This window comes from Leptonotus elevatus, chromosome 1 (genome assembly GCF_054856555.1).
Source record: "Leptonotus elevatus isolate MCC_2025b chromosome 1, RoL_Lele_1.0, whole genome shotgun sequence".
NCBI lineage: Eukaryota > Metazoa > Chordata > Actinopteri > Syngnathiformes > Syngnathidae > Leptonotus > Leptonotus elevatus.
The window spans coordinates 49,534,382-49,549,124 of record NC_141239.1 but is presented as its reverse complement, the minus strand read 5'-3'; the positions used below and the strand labels follow the sequence as shown (position 1 = coordinate 49,549,124).

The 14,743-nt window shown below is 40.4% G+C and overlaps 3 protein-coding genes and 1 non-coding gene across 4 annotated transcripts; 3 read left to right on the top strand and 1 right to left on the bottom strand.

Moving 5' to 3' along the window:
- The first annotated feature begins 92 nt into the window (after positions 1 to 92).
- On the top strand, positions 93 to 246 carry LOC147184251 (U12 minor spliceosomal RNA). Its single transcript, XR_015090597.1, has one exon. It is a non-coding gene; the product is annotated as a U12 minor spliceosomal RNA (small nuclear RNA).
- fam234b (family with sequence similarity 234 member B) lies at positions 122 to 8,865 on the top strand. Its single transcript, XM_086066913.1, has 13 exons — positions 122 to 1,014; positions 1,612 to 2,118; positions 2,290 to 2,403; positions 2,490 to 2,657; positions 2,774 to 2,889; positions 2,971 to 3,121; positions 4,159 to 4,300; positions 4,466 to 4,660; positions 4,732 to 4,810; positions 5,392 to 5,559; positions 5,991 to 6,111; positions 7,893 to 8,119; positions 8,242 to 8,865. Exons 1-12 carry the CDS (start codon positions 843 to 845, stop codon positions 8,111 to 8,113), a joined length of 2,154 nt encoding a protein of 717 aa, XP_085923039.1. The 5' UTR covers positions 122 to 842; the 3' UTR covers positions 8,114 to 8,119; positions 8,242 to 8,865.
- Positions 8,866 to 9,340: 475 nt separating this feature from the next.
- On the top strand, positions 9,341 to 11,143 carry smdt1a (single-pass membrane protein with aspartate-rich tail 1a). Its single transcript, XM_086066902.1, has 3 exons — positions 9,341 to 9,534; positions 9,698 to 9,878; positions 10,999 to 11,143. The coding sequence occupies exons 1-2, from the start codon at positions 9,400 to 9,402 to the stop codon at positions 9,833 to 9,835; spliced, it is 273 nt and encodes a 90-aa protein (XP_085923028.1). The 5' UTR covers positions 9,341 to 9,399; the 3' UTR covers positions 9,836 to 9,878; positions 10,999 to 11,143.
- A 2,285-nt stretch (positions 11,144 to 13,428) lies between these two features.
- Positions 13,429 to 14,359, bottom strand: ndufa6 (NADH:ubiquinone oxidoreductase subunit A6). The gene is made up of 3 exons (XM_086066887.1): positions 14,187 to 14,359; positions 13,726 to 13,841; positions 13,429 to 13,633 (listed from the first exon to the last, which is right to left on the bottom strand). Exons 1-3 carry the CDS (start codon positions 14,323 to 14,325, stop codon positions 13,502 to 13,504), a joined length of 387 nt encoding a protein of 128 aa, XP_085923013.1. The 5' UTR covers positions 14,326 to 14,359; the 3' UTR covers positions 13,429 to 13,501.
- Positions 14,360 to 14,743: the final 384 nt, after the last annotated feature.

Below are 14,743 nucleotides of genomic sequence, written 5' to 3'. Positions count from 1 at the left end.
TATGTAGTACGCCATGGTGCCCATTGTTACAACTCTGACTGAACAAATATAGTCGATGTGTATATGTATAGCTTCACGACACTGTTGAAGGTATGCCTTAAACTGATGAGTAAGGAAAATAACGACGCGGGGTGACGCCCGTGTCCTCGTACAAATTGCGAGAAGAATTTTTGAAAGGGGATAGGTCCGCCCGCTGAAGTGACTTGCCTACTTTGCGAGATGCTTTGCAGGATATGGATCTTCCCTGCCCCCCAATCGGTTAAGAATATCTATCTGTTTTATCTTCTTACATATACAATCGGATCTGATGTCCTCTTAGTTTCTATCAGAAATATTTTTTTTCAATAAGACGCACCGTTAAGCATTTTAAACTACAACAAAAAACGATATTAAACATTGTTAAAAAGTTTCAAATTAAAACAACACCTTACACCGCTATGGCGGTTATGCAACGTTTTAACTGCTTTATTGAGAAGCGATCTACACTTTGAAAACATCCATCGATTTTGTGTATTGTTAATCCTGTTCAGGGTAGTGGGGAGTTGGAGGCTACCCCAAAATGCTTTTGGGCGATAGGCAGACTGCACATAGTATGAGGGCACATGTAGAGACAGATAACCATAAATACTAATGCAAAACCACTAACAGCCTGTACAATTTCCGAACACATATTTATCATAATAGATGGAAAGTACCTAGAAATGTCATCATGCCTTAGCTTTACAACACGTCAAATATTATTATTTTTAAACCTGGCCCTGTAACAATGACGTCATAAACTTCACCGGCAGAGGGCAGCATTCGTCCATTGTAATTGCAATTGCTGCTTGGACTTAAAACGCATGAATGCGGTAAAGTACTGCAACTCCCGTGATGCAACTGGGCATGCACAGATCCAAGCACAGCGGGGTGAAACGGTCCCCTATCCAGGTTCCCGCAGCTCATCACAGCTGTGCTGCAGATCCGCTCCAAGAGAAATGGCAGCAGCCTTGTCCCGTGCCCTCAAACTACCCGGTAAGATGCAAACACCGCGAGGTCAGCTTTAAACACGAGGTAGTGACGTTTAGGGCTGTATAAGATAAACATCCTTGCGGAGAACACCAAGGGAATCTGTCGCATCTGACATGCAAATCGGTCTTTTTGATGTGTCACTAAATTAGCATCATTCTGGCACGTTTAAAAAAACAAACTGTCAGACACCGTACTAACGAGGGGTACGCACGTATATATTTATGAACGTGCTGGCTTATGTTCCTCTTTAAGCATCTCTGCTACCTGCTAGCAGTCAGCTAGCTAAAGTTGACACCCAGACCACATTGTCACATTGACCTGAGAGAGCATCTTATCCTTCCCGCTACCTCCGAGTTTTCTGACATTTTTTTTTTAATCCGCGAATAATTGTCATTATTTTAGACTGCCTACTTGTCCCTGAATATATTTATTCTATGTTTTATGTTATTTGTCACGTGGAATTTAGTCTCAGTTAATATATTTTATTCCACCTGTCTGTGTCATGGCATTTTGACATTTTGGGGTGATGGAAAACCCAAATTCAAGCTTCTATTGCAACACGAGCAGTGTATGTGTGTGTGTGTGTGTGTGTGTGTGCAGGGAAAAAGGGCTCAGAGCTGGGTGAGTACGACCCGCTCACCCAAGCAGACAGCGAGGACGAGAGCGAAGAGGATGACCTCGTACTCAACTACCCCCGCAACGGTCTGGGCCGGGACACCTTTCACGGCAGCGGCTCGACGAAGCTGAGGGGAGGTCGATCCGGACGACTCGTGGCGGCCGGAGATTCGGCGCAGGAGGATGATGACGACTGGAGAGAGCGACTCCCCAGCAAATCCCAGCAGGGCAGAGATGATGTGAAAGGCGGGCAGTACTGGAGCCCGTCGAGGGAGGACGGGGAGCAGCTGGGGGGATCTGGACTGAGGATTCACGGCACTGATGAGGAACAGAAGAGGCTGAGGAGGAAGAATGCTATGCGGGCATCGTTTTTTTTGGTGCCTCTAGTCTGCGCCATGCTTCTCGTGCTTCTTTGTGCTTTCCTGATTCCCTGTCAGAAGGGAGCCCTGACAAAGAGGCCGCCGTGGGAGAGAGCACTCGGGGATGCTGGAGGTAAAAACGGCCCATAGCGTACCATTTGACATTAGAGCTGTGTTGCAAAATTGACTCCCGGAAAGAGTTTTTTTCTGTAGCTGGCTGCAGTTCACCGCCATTTTGAGATGTTTCAAAACATGAATATTATTAGTCCATAAGTTTTTCTGATTTTTGTCCCTCTCCATCCAGGTGTAACTCCACCTGCGCTTGCATTATGGGATGTCGACGGCGATTCAGTGGATGATGTGCTGCTCAGTGTCACCGAGTGGACCAATGACACGCGTCCCGCACAAGGAAACAAAAGTAGAGTGAATCCTGATACGTTTTGACCTCTTCACATGCACATGTCCGGTCTGCTCGAATGACCTGTAACGTCGTCGTGTTGCCAGTTTACAGCGCCGTGGTCCTGTCTGGCGCTAGTGGGCAGCTGCTATGGAGGAAAGTCATGTGGGAGTCAGTCATGTACATCCAGTGTGGCCTGCAGCTCAACACTAAGCCATTGCCTGTATGTCTCCTCATCGGGAAGTCGATTATCATGGCTGTGAATGGAACCACAGGTGAGAAAAGCACAATCTTCTTTCCCGGACACCTTACTGTCATCGCAGCGCCCCAAAACCAAACGTCTGAAAAAGCACTTTGGCCAATGTGAAAGATTTTTCCTTTCACTTGACAGGGAAGAACTTGTGGTCCGCGTTGCTGAGGAACATTGAATCGCAGGCGGTGTTACTCCCAGATCTTCAGGGCGATTCCGTCCCAGATCTGCTGATTGCCACCCTGCCTGCCGACGAGGTGCAGCCATTTTACACCTGACTACCCTCCCACACACAAACACACTCAGTACTGACTACATATGTCTGTGTTCACTTGCAGGCTCTGGATCTCTCCCTGACTTTAATTTCTGGCCTGACTGGAGCGACACTCGGACAGTCGGTGTCATTCAACCTCACTGGCCAAGGGAAACTAATTGGTCCTCTTCTGCACGAGACGCAACAGGGGGCACCCTACATCCTGTTTGGCCTAGGTCAGGGGTCTGCAACCTATGGCTTTTTTGTCCCTCTCTTAAGGATAGCTACAACAAAAATAAAAAATCTTTATTTTTTATATATTTTTTAGATATTCTTTGAATGAATTAACAGTTTAGCATAACATAATTAATAATTAATTAAATATTCAAAAAATGTCTGAGTACAAAATTGTAAGTTGTCAGGAAAAGCCTCGGGATGAAAGGTTAGATGAAAAGTTTTTTTTTAATACCTAAAAATATCCAAAAAGTGACCATAAAATACTCCAAAAAGAAGACATTTTCAAGAAAAGCAGATGACCATATAATGTACACAAAATTGCAACAAAGAGTCAGAACATTTATTTGAAAAAAGAAAAACGTTCAAAAATGGCCAAAAAGTCAATTCTTAAAAAAAAAAAAGCAGAAAAGAAAATGTTCAAACAAAAGAAGTAATACCATAGATTACCATAAAATGTCCACAAAATTGCCAAAATGTCAGCAAATTTATAGCAAAAAAAAATTCAAAAAAAGGAAGAGGAACGGCAGAAAATTACCATATGTCCATAAAATTGCCAAAAATGTCAGACATTTGACTGAAAGGCAGAAAAGTCTAAATATATCTGAAAAACGAAGTCTGATCAGTTACAAAGAATAATAATCTGAAATCAGAAGATGGAAAGGTAGAAGAAAATGAATCTCAAAGTATTGGATGTTGCATATCGACGCTTTCTTAAAATAATCGCCTAAGTCATTTTATCCGATTTTTCAGGAAAAAATAAACCATTTGCATTATGAAGAGATGATTGGGGGGTAAACTTATGACTATTTGAAGTAGGTGACAATATTTTCTGTTATGGTGCAGCTCCAATTAGCTGTGAGCCCTCAGTTCAGCTCCAGGTAGATTTTGTTGTTGTTTATTTGGCCTAAAATAGCTCTTTTGACAATAAAGTTTGCTGACCCCTGGCCTAGATAAACAAAAGAATACAACAATTCCATGCCTAAAAAGTATCATTACGAAGACATATTTCATGTCAACAATGTGTCTGTTCTCCTAGGTAATGTCGTGGCCATCTCACTGCGGGATCTCTACATCCGTGCAACGAGCAAGTTGCCGGTGACTCCCAAACTAAGACGGAAGGATCCTGGGTGGGAAGGACTGAAGAAAACAAATTCCTCCTCCTTCATACACATCTTTAGGTTGGCCCTAGCAACAACACGACATGGCAAAGAGCCTCTTATATGTTGAAAAAACACATTTCAGTCAAAAACTTGATGGGCTGTAATTAGTATGAGTTCCAAGGTGAGCACGATGAGCAGACAAAGCAATACAATCTCCTTGTGTGTTTTTTTTTTTTTTTGTAGAGGATCTGAGCGTGTGGAATTCTTGCTGCCGCTGATGGCCGGTTCGAGCACCTACCACAACAACCTGGACACAGTCTCCAACCGGAATTCCAGCAAGAGCGACTGGGTGTTGGTGTACGGCTTCAGCAAGATCTCTGTGCTCAGGCAAAGGGATGTACGCAAACAGTGGACCTTCAATTCCGCCCCCATACACAGGTATCGACCCATGTGGTCATGGAATGTATCTATAGTGACGTGTCTGTTACATATGTCCTTGTGTGTCGCAGCCAACCAACTCCAGGGCACTTTAATGATGACGGAATCCTCGACCTTTTCTTTCAACACTCGGCAAATGGCATTATGAAGGTAACGCAAGGTTTTTCTGTGCAGATGCGGTTAAACCTCCTTTTTTAACTCCTTCACTGCCATAAATTCATTAAAAAAAAAAAAGATTATTAAAAATTAGGAGCAAGAGGCGATTACATTTTTTTAATTGTAATTAATCACATGACTTCACTCACAAATTCTATATGTTCTAAATACAATAAAAAAAAGTGGAAAAAAAATGTTAAACTAATAGAAATAGTTCAAATGAATTTTTGACGTTTATAGCCGTCAACGGCAGTGAATGAATAAAAAAAAGAAAAAAGAAAGAAAATATTAAAAATCTGGGGGCGTCAGGCGATTAAAGTTTTTAATCGTAATTAATCACATGACTTCACTAGCTAACTCGCGATTATTCACAAATTTCATGTACAAAACTAAATGTACAATAAAAAATTCTAGGTTTTCAACAAAAGTGGAAAAAAATGTTAAACTAATGGCGATAGTTAAAATGAATTTTTGACGTTAATGGCAGTGAATGAGTGAAGCAATTCAAAACATAATTATGCAGCTTTTTTGTTTACGCCTGCATGTGTGTTTACCTAATTTCATTATTGATGTAGGCACAGGTGATTGATGGGGCAAATGGCCGTCCTCTCTGGGCAGCGCAGTTTGTGTGCCCCCGTCTTGTTTTGGAAACGGCAGCGGTCTCCACTTCCACCGGCCAATCAGCATTTGTCTTCTGGGCCAGCGAGCCAATCACTGCACAGAAGAATATCACCAAGGCAACTGTGAGTGCCAAGAGAACAAGCTCTGAGGCGAATAAATTGCACACGGCTACAAATTGAAGAGACTAGTTGTTCACTACTTAACTCCTACAAACATAGCACCAATGACAATAATAATGTTAGCATAGAAATGATCCATTCTAACTCATTTAACAATGCTTGTTATTATAATTTGATTTTCATTTTTCATGGTTGTGGTTGTTAGCAGTGGTGCAGAACTTCACTGCATCAAAGTGTGAGCTGTTTCTAATACGACCTCATTTAGCTGCACTGGAATATACAGTAAATACCTTTCAGTATGATGCAGCGCAGCTCGACATCACTTCAAATACTTCTCTGAGTGTGTAGCTCAAAACTGAGAATGATTATCTTACAAAAGAGTTCAAAGAGATATTTAGTGAATAAAATGCATTTTGATGTCACTCTCCACACAGGTGGGCCCGGGCGTTGCGGCGGCAGAACCAGTCATCAGAAAGCTTTTCCTATTGCATCCTGCTTATCCCTCAATCCTCATGCAGCTGGCCACTACCACAGATACTGCAGTAGCTGCTGCAGGTACAAGCCAGAGTAGTCAACTAAACCCTAACCCTTCAACTACATATGGGGAAGCATCATTATAGTGAAGCCCTGCATATTCACAGTTCGGCATTTGCAAATTTACCTATTTGCTGATGTTTATTTCCCCCTTATCCACTCCAACTATGTTGAAAAGAATGGGGAGCTTTTTTTTTTTAATTCAGGCAGTAGCTTTGATTAAAAAAATATATATACATTTTTTATTCTCAAATATTTACTGTAGTCCTATTTTTTATTTTATTTTTTTAAGAATTTGGAGAATTACAATATATTCTAAAATAAAAGCATGTTATGAGGATAAAGTTATACTTTAAATTCACTTGTTAATTTATTCTATTTATATATTATATAAATTATGTGGTTTTTTTCTCTCTAAATACTATTACTATATACTATATTATTAATATTTTATCTACGAAATATGAATTTTTAATCGTTGCACTTTGACTTGGCCCTTTCAAATACACAAGTTTTTAATTCCACTCCAACTATGTTGAACATAATGGGGAGCTTTTTTTTTATTCAGGCAGTAGCTTTGATTTAAAAAAACAAAAACTCTCAAAAAGATTTACTGTAGTCCTTTAATAAAAAGTAAAGAATTTATTCTAAAATAAAAGCAGGTTATGAGGATAAAGTTTTACTTAAAAAAATACTATTACTATATGCTAATACTATAACACTATAAATAAAAACTTCATTCTCATAATATTAAAATTGTTGTATCTAATAAATATGAATTTTTAATCGTAGCAGTTTGACTTGGCCCCCTCAAATACACAAGTTAATTCCACTCCAACTATGTTGAACAGAATGGGAAGGGTTTTTTTATTCAGGCAGTATCTTTGATTTAAAAAAATTGATTAATAAAATAAAAACAAAAAACTCCCCCAAAATATTTACTGTAGTCCTTTTTTTTTTTTTTACGATTTTGGGGAATTACAATCTATTCCAAAATAAAAGCATGTTATGAGGATAAAGTTATACTTTAAATTCACTTGTTAGTTTCTTTGCTTTATGTATTATATAAAGAATGTATTTTTAGTTTTTTCTTGGAAAATACTATATAATAATACTATATACTAAAACTATAATACTATAAATAAAAATGTCATTCTCATATTACAACTTTTTTTAAATCTAAGAAATATGAATTTTTAATCACAGCAGTTTGACTTGGCCCCCTCAAATACACAACTTTTTAATTACAATGGCATTCAGTTGTCAATGTGATAGTTGTGTTTATATGGAGTTAGGACTATAAGAGAGTCCTTGGGAAAAAAATTATTCCATTTAAAGGGCCCCTGGACAAAGTTTGAGAACTCCCGATTCTAGACCGCACAAGTGTGAAACGAAATCAGAAATCAGAAATCAGGTGAGCTTTGATTGGTTGTTACCTGAACTCGGAGCAACTGTGATGTCATTATCAGTCGACATCAAGGGATAAAATTGATGGATAATAATGGGTGGATTTTGCTGTTTATACATATTAGTGTAAAGATTTGAGGGGGGGTTGACTTCCTTTTAAAATAAATGGATTAATAGTAGAACCAATATTTCTCTACTGGCTTCTGACTTCAGAACTAGTTATCTATCAATGTGTTGCATATACAGTATGTAGTAATATGAGGTGATCATACATTTACTTTAAATGGGTTTACAGTCGTAACAACCCTCTAAGGAAAAACATAATTACGGTGTGGCGTAACGGTATGTATACGGAATCTGTCAATGATATTTTTCTCCTGCATCCTTTTTGCCAGTGAGTTACGAGGAGCGGCAGAAAGATGCATCCTACATCACCGTATCCTCACGCCCGACACCCGACTCGGAGCCCGCTGCTCGGATAGTGAAGAGCGTTAGGCTTCGTGCAGCCATCGCGAAAGGACAAATGGTCACATTAGGCGAGAGCAACAAGACTGCGACAGCTCTTAAACCTGGCAAGTTTGAGCTTGACAAGTTCTACAGGCACCTGGTCTTCTAACATCAGGTGAGAGGTCCTTCATTAGCATAGTCGTTAAGTATTTAAAGGTGATGTTGATTATGATGAGGGTGTACAGCACAATCAACTGAATGCTGTGTGTTGATACAAGTATTATTTTATTTTTTTAGTAACTTGCTGCTTTTCTACCGTGCTGTGACACACGAAGTGGTACAACTGGATAACGCTGCACTAAGGAGGGATTCATTATTCATTTGAAGCTGTTTACATCTGTAATTAATTAGTACTTCATTTCTGTCAATTAAATGTGAAGTGGCTTGCTTCTTTTAGTCATGTTATTTATGTTTACTCAAATACTCATATTTATTGAAATGGCATTTTTAAGAATGTTTTTTAATGACTTATTGAATGCTTAAAATGGTTTGGACATGATCGCTGCACATTGTTTTAATGAAAGGAAGTGTAAATATGGTACTTCATTATAAACCTTCCATGGCCAGTGTTGCATATTCTCAGATCAAAATAAATCAGTAATAGACTCCTTTCAAATGATCATGTGTTAACTTTCTAGTTGCAATGTGTGTAAATATTGATTGCTGTACAGTATTTATCGGTTGATGTATTGTTTGTTATACTGTGTTTGTATTATATTTTTGTTTCTCACTTGGCTGCTCACGAGTACATTATTATTGTAAGCCGCAACTTCCTGTGTTACAAATATGAAAATAATTGATCATTTTTATTTTGTTTTCAACACATTCCACTGTGTGATTAATAAAGATTTTCAACTGGAATATTTCCACAATTAATAATCTACTAGGATGTATTACTGTAGTGTTCCCTTCATTTCTTTCAGCAGATACTATTTTGTGTGCATTTTTAAGCTGCTTTTTTTCCCTTCAAACTTTTGTATCAAATAACATTTAAATCTGTACTTTTTAACTATGCATGCTTTTGCCCTAGCACATAGGTGTTAAACTCCGGTCCTGGAGGGCCGCGGTCCTGCAGGTTTTGGAGGTTTCACTCTTCCAACACAAACTGATTCCAATTAGCAGGATCGTTATCAGGCTTATGCAGTTTGCTGATGAGCTGATCATATATCAGCTGTGTTGGAGAACGGAAACATCCAAAAACCTGCAGGACTGCTGCCGTCCAGGACCGGAGTTTGACACCTATGCTAGCAGATGGTGTACTTGATTTTACCATTCATTAGATTGCACGCCCACCTTTGCTGTGCCGATATATTAGCGCTGAGTGGCGCTGTTCCTTCACCGCATCTTCAACGTGGTTCCGCATTGTTGCCGTGCCGCATCCAAACGCTGCTTATCATGGCGTCGGCATTTAGTCGACTTGGTTGGGTTTCGACCGTCAGAAACTTCTTTGCCTCGCCGGCAAAGACTGTGATAGCGTGTCGGACGGCAGTGTGCTCCTCTTCCGGAGCCATTCTACCAAAACCCAAAAAGGTGAGTGTTCATACGAGGCGGGTAGAGCACGCCACAGCTGATACTCAAGAATGACACAATCACGGAGGAACCTTTTTTTTTTTCTTCTCCTTCACATTTTCATCTGTATTGACATTAAATAACCGAGTTGTTTCTACGGTGGGTGTGGGAAACCGGCAAGCAGACCCCCTTCGGTCTTTGGCGGATTGCGGCGGTAGTGGTGCCCTTCTTGTATGTGGGGACTCGGATCAGCAAGAACTTCGCGGAGCTCCTGGAGGAACACGACATCTTTGTCCCCGAGGACGATGACGACGACGATTGAACGTCGGGAAGCAATCAAGAACAATATCATCAGCAGCAAGCAGGTAGATGTCGCGTTCAACTACATCCCGTAGATATAAAGACTAAACTGTTTCCCATTCCAAACCTTTCTTGGGCTAAACGTACACCACACACAAAATGTTTGGGATATTTGGCTTTTGGTTGAAATTTTTGGATAAAGCTCAAATGTTTTTGGCCAACATTTTAATGTTTCAGTACTTTTTGGACATCTCAATTAATTTATTTAACAAGGAGCTGAACGGTCAAATTCACAACAGGTTATCAATCTATTAATGCACCAGTATGTTTCCTGGTTCAATATGACTTTTTTTTTTTTACATTCCTCTTAATAGTGCTGTTTAATTCAAACAAATAATTGTTCAATAGTGCCTCACCATTGAGGTTGTAATGGAAGATTTACCATTTGAGCTCCTTGTTAGAGAACAGCAACTTGGTCAAAAGATAAGACTATTAACACAAACAGTTGGATCTGCAAAGTTGACATTTCCGGTCAAACTTTACCTGTTAAGGTTATACTGTACTGCATTTCAGAGTCATCCTGAAATTTCACCCAAATATCCCCAACCTATGCCATTACAGTTGTTCCAAAAAGTATTTACATGAATTCACTGCCATCAGGAAAATCTCCAAAAACATCAGTTTTCAGGGAATCCCCACAGCATGTTTGTTGAGCCATTAACATTGTATTATCAAAGACAGCAATCCAGAGGAGCAACTTATTGTTTATCAAGTTATTTTGATAATCAATTAACCATTCGGAGACCTTGTTACATTTTTAAAATTGCTAATTACTCACAAATGTACTTCCTCTGTGTGAAATCTGAGTGTTTTGAGTTGAACGCAGTTATTATTCTGTTGTAGGAATGGCAACAGGTGGATACACAGGTAAATTGTACATTCTGCCATCTAGTGGAAAGCGCTTACTTGTTCTGCCTGTCACTATACATAGTTGGCACATGGCATAGATAAAGATTTTTTGTAGTAATCAAATAATTTTCATACCAATTAAGTGCCCTTCGATCATTTCCCACAATACACTGTATACATATGATGATGCTACAGCACACTGGTAGAGAAAAACACTTAATACTGCCCTTGTTTCCCTCACACCAATTTCATTATATTTTATCCTTTCCCTTACAGATTTCATTTTGACACATCTACTGGGACAAGTCACTGCTCACCTGGGAGTTCCATCAGGATTTTTATTTTTAACTGTTATTGAGCCCAAAATAGTCCTCCTGTATTGTTTTGTGTTTGCATGCACTAGTAAAGGTTTTGATATTTGCTTAGTGGTTTTTTTTATGTATATGGTAGTCATCACTAGAAGTGAGTCTTCAAATTTTGTATTCTCACAACACCATTAAATTCTATTATAAAGTGCATATGGCTAAAAACAGTACAACAGTGAGACAAATGGGTGCCCATGATGTTAAAGACAGATGACATGAGTCAACAAACAATAGTTTCTATTCCATCTTAACTTAATACTATATTATCCTTTGGCATGAGTGTCAATGGTTGGTTGTCTGAATGTATCCTGCAAGTTGGTGAACAGTCCAGGGCAGGGGTGGCCAAGTTCAGTCCTCTATCCAGCCTGTTTTCCATGTCTCCCTCCTTCAGCGCAGCTGAATCTAATAAACAGCTCATTAGCAAGCTTTGCAGGAGCCTGAAAACGATCCTTATCATAAATCAGGTGTGTTAGTGGAAAGAAACATGGAAAACAGGCTGCATAGGGGCTCTCGAGGACCGAACTTGGCCGCCCCTGGTCCAGACTGACCAGTCTGAGAACTATTGCTATAGCAAATGGATGAATTTATCATTTATTTTCCACTTAGGATAAGAATCTCCCAAAATAGGATAATGGCCCTCCTTAACTCTTTGACTGCCATAAACGTTATAAAACGTTTAGCATAAACCTAGGGAAGGGCGCCGAGGACGTTAAAAGACGTCCCCTATGTTTTTTTGTTTTTTTTTCAAAAACGGGTGCAGGAAAGCCTTGGGCAGCTGTGCTGAAAGTATCAGGCAGATCTGATTAGTCAAAGACTCGTTTTGGCCCCTAGAGGGCAGCGATGACTCTCTTTGCACAAGGTTGGATGGGCCGCCCACCGTGGGCGTCAGTAGAAGACGTGAGGCGGAGCTAGAGTGTTGAGGAGACATGGCTGAATAAGCCCACAATGGCTGCCCAAGCAACCGGTTGCAAGCAGCTCACGCTTGAGCATTTTTTTCAAAGACGGAAAGCATCAATCAATACTAAAAAGCGCATTGATGTCAACGATGATGATGACAACGAGCTCTACGCCAAAGTTGGAAGCTTTGGCGTGACTGTTATGAACACGTAGTAAGCCTCACCGGTAAGCGCGGCTAGCGCGGCTAGCGCTGCTAAGGCCGGAAAACGCGCACAATAGCCGGCCGGGTACTTCTACACAATCGGACATTCGATCGGGCGATGGAGAGTTGGCATCGACCAATGCAGATTGATGATGATGATGAGGAGGACTCCGAGCTCTACGCCAAAGTTGGAAGCTTTGGCGTGACTGTTATGAACACGTAGTAAGCCTCACCGGCTTAGCGCGGCTAGCGCTGCTAAGGCCGGAAAACGCGGAGCTGCACAAGCGGACATTCGATCGGACAATGAAGAGTACCCCGAGTCCAATGCATATTCATCGGAGGAGCGGGTACAGTCTGATCACGGAGAAGACACTGTTTCTGGACTACGATGCCACCATGAATGGAGTGGATAAAATGGATCAGAACATCTCCTACCACCCGGTATAGCAACTGAAGGACACGGGGAAGCGAGACGTAACGAAACCGTAACGTAACCGTAGCATGATCCTGATATTAGACTTGATGACACACTGCAGTATATACTTGCTATTCCCCGGAAAAAAACGGCCGGCAAGAAAGTGGCGCACGCGAAGAGGCAATCTGTTGTGCAAATGCTGTTGCGTCTCTTTGCACGCAGGAGAGTGTTACAAAAAGAAAAACTGTCGTTGAAACATCCACATATTTGTAAATAGCACCACAGTTGCACACATTTGTAAATAGTTTGCCAAATTGTTGTCAAATTGTTACACTGTTGAATGTAAATAAACGTATTTTGCTATCAAAAAACACTTTTTCATTCTTGGTGGTAGTGTTTTATAGAAGTAAAGCACTATTTAGGTGTTTGTGGCATCATTCATGGACAAAAAGAAGTGTCAAATTCACTAGAATGCATGAAATAATATCGTTTCACTAAAAGCTTGATTTCTCCGTATTTTGGTCCAACACAGGCGAAATTGGGTCAAACTAACCATTTTCTATTGTTGATTACTAAAGAACGGAATAAGGTAGAAACAAACTCTTTTTTTCTGATGAAAGATGAAAGTCCAATCTTTCATTTGGTAGTACGTGTGTTTCCATAGTCCAAACCGAACATTTTCTGTGGACCTTGAAAATCAGTCAAAATGCTTAAATCGGCTGGCACTGGCGGCATCCCTTTTCTGAAAACGTCTGGCAGTCAAAGAGTTAATACCAATCCCGAAAATGATTGTTTGATGGTTAATAAGAGACACAAACACAAGAGCGTGTGAATGTCACGTGTATATTTACAGAAAAGAGGACCGTCTGTCATGGCCGACAAGCAGTTAAAGTTATGAGTTCAGGGTTCATGACCCCGGTAAAATTTGGAGAGGAAATCGGTAGCGCGTGGTTCCTCAGACTCTTGGAAATAACGCATAATGTGTGTCTTCTGTTTCCATACGTGGATGGTCTCCTGGAGTTCCATTTTCCCCTGTAATTGACATTAAATACAGAAAGGAAACAGCTACATCAGATCCCAAATGTGCGGCCTAACTGCTATGATAAAACATAAACTCGTGTTACCTTAATGACCAACATGTCAACCAATCGGGGGTCGGTGACATGTTTGTTTTTGTCGAACACCTCCTTCAGTTTGTCTCTGCCCTCGTGTGTTGTGATGTCCAGCTGAAACACCGCCACTGTGGAAACACAAATTGGAAACTATGTTGACACAAAATCATCTTCATTTATGTTCTGCTATTAGTTTGGTATTTTACCTTCATGGTGAGTTGCTTATACATTAGAATTTGAGCACATTTATGAAGACACCAACCCGATTTAGACTTAACGCGTTGAAATACAGTGCAGCAGATTAATTTATCATAGCCATATGAACAATACAGTGATGAAATGTATAGAACAACATATTTCACGCAAATTCTCTGTTGTCATGAAAGCTTTAGTGGCGAACTGCTAGCTTGCTAGACAAGACACGACCTTGACACCTAAAAGCCTTTAAAACGGACCGTCTAGTGCCGACAAACCTGTGTTGGGGATTTCTCGGTACCAGGCTCGGTATAGCTCCCGGACTCTACGTTTCGCTTCGTCCAAATCCCTGCTAAAAATGGGCTTAACAACTTTGGCCGCACCGGCCGCAGCTCTGGTCGCAGCAGTGGACGCCATGACTGCTACCGTCCAGTTTCCGGTGTTATTCGACGGCGTTGTACTAAACAAAACAGAGTAGCGCCATCTAGAGGACAGGCGATGCCGCCAACAGATTATGCTTGCGTATCAACTGTCGTGCTATTTTAACGGGTTTATCTCCCCACTAGTAGTGCCACTTTAGACTCGTAGTACACAATTAAAGTTAATAAGCAGCTACTACGAAACACTATTAAGTGTTATCACTTCTAAGCCCAACTAGTATGGGTATGGGGGGGACATTATCACAAATTGTCCTCACCTAAAACTAGAATTAATGCTAAACATAGCGATAGCCTTTTTAAAATTTCTACATGAAGTGGGCATGTGGGTAAAACTATTTAATATATTTTAATTTGTAGACACGCTTGTAATTACAGTGCATATAATTCAGACACAA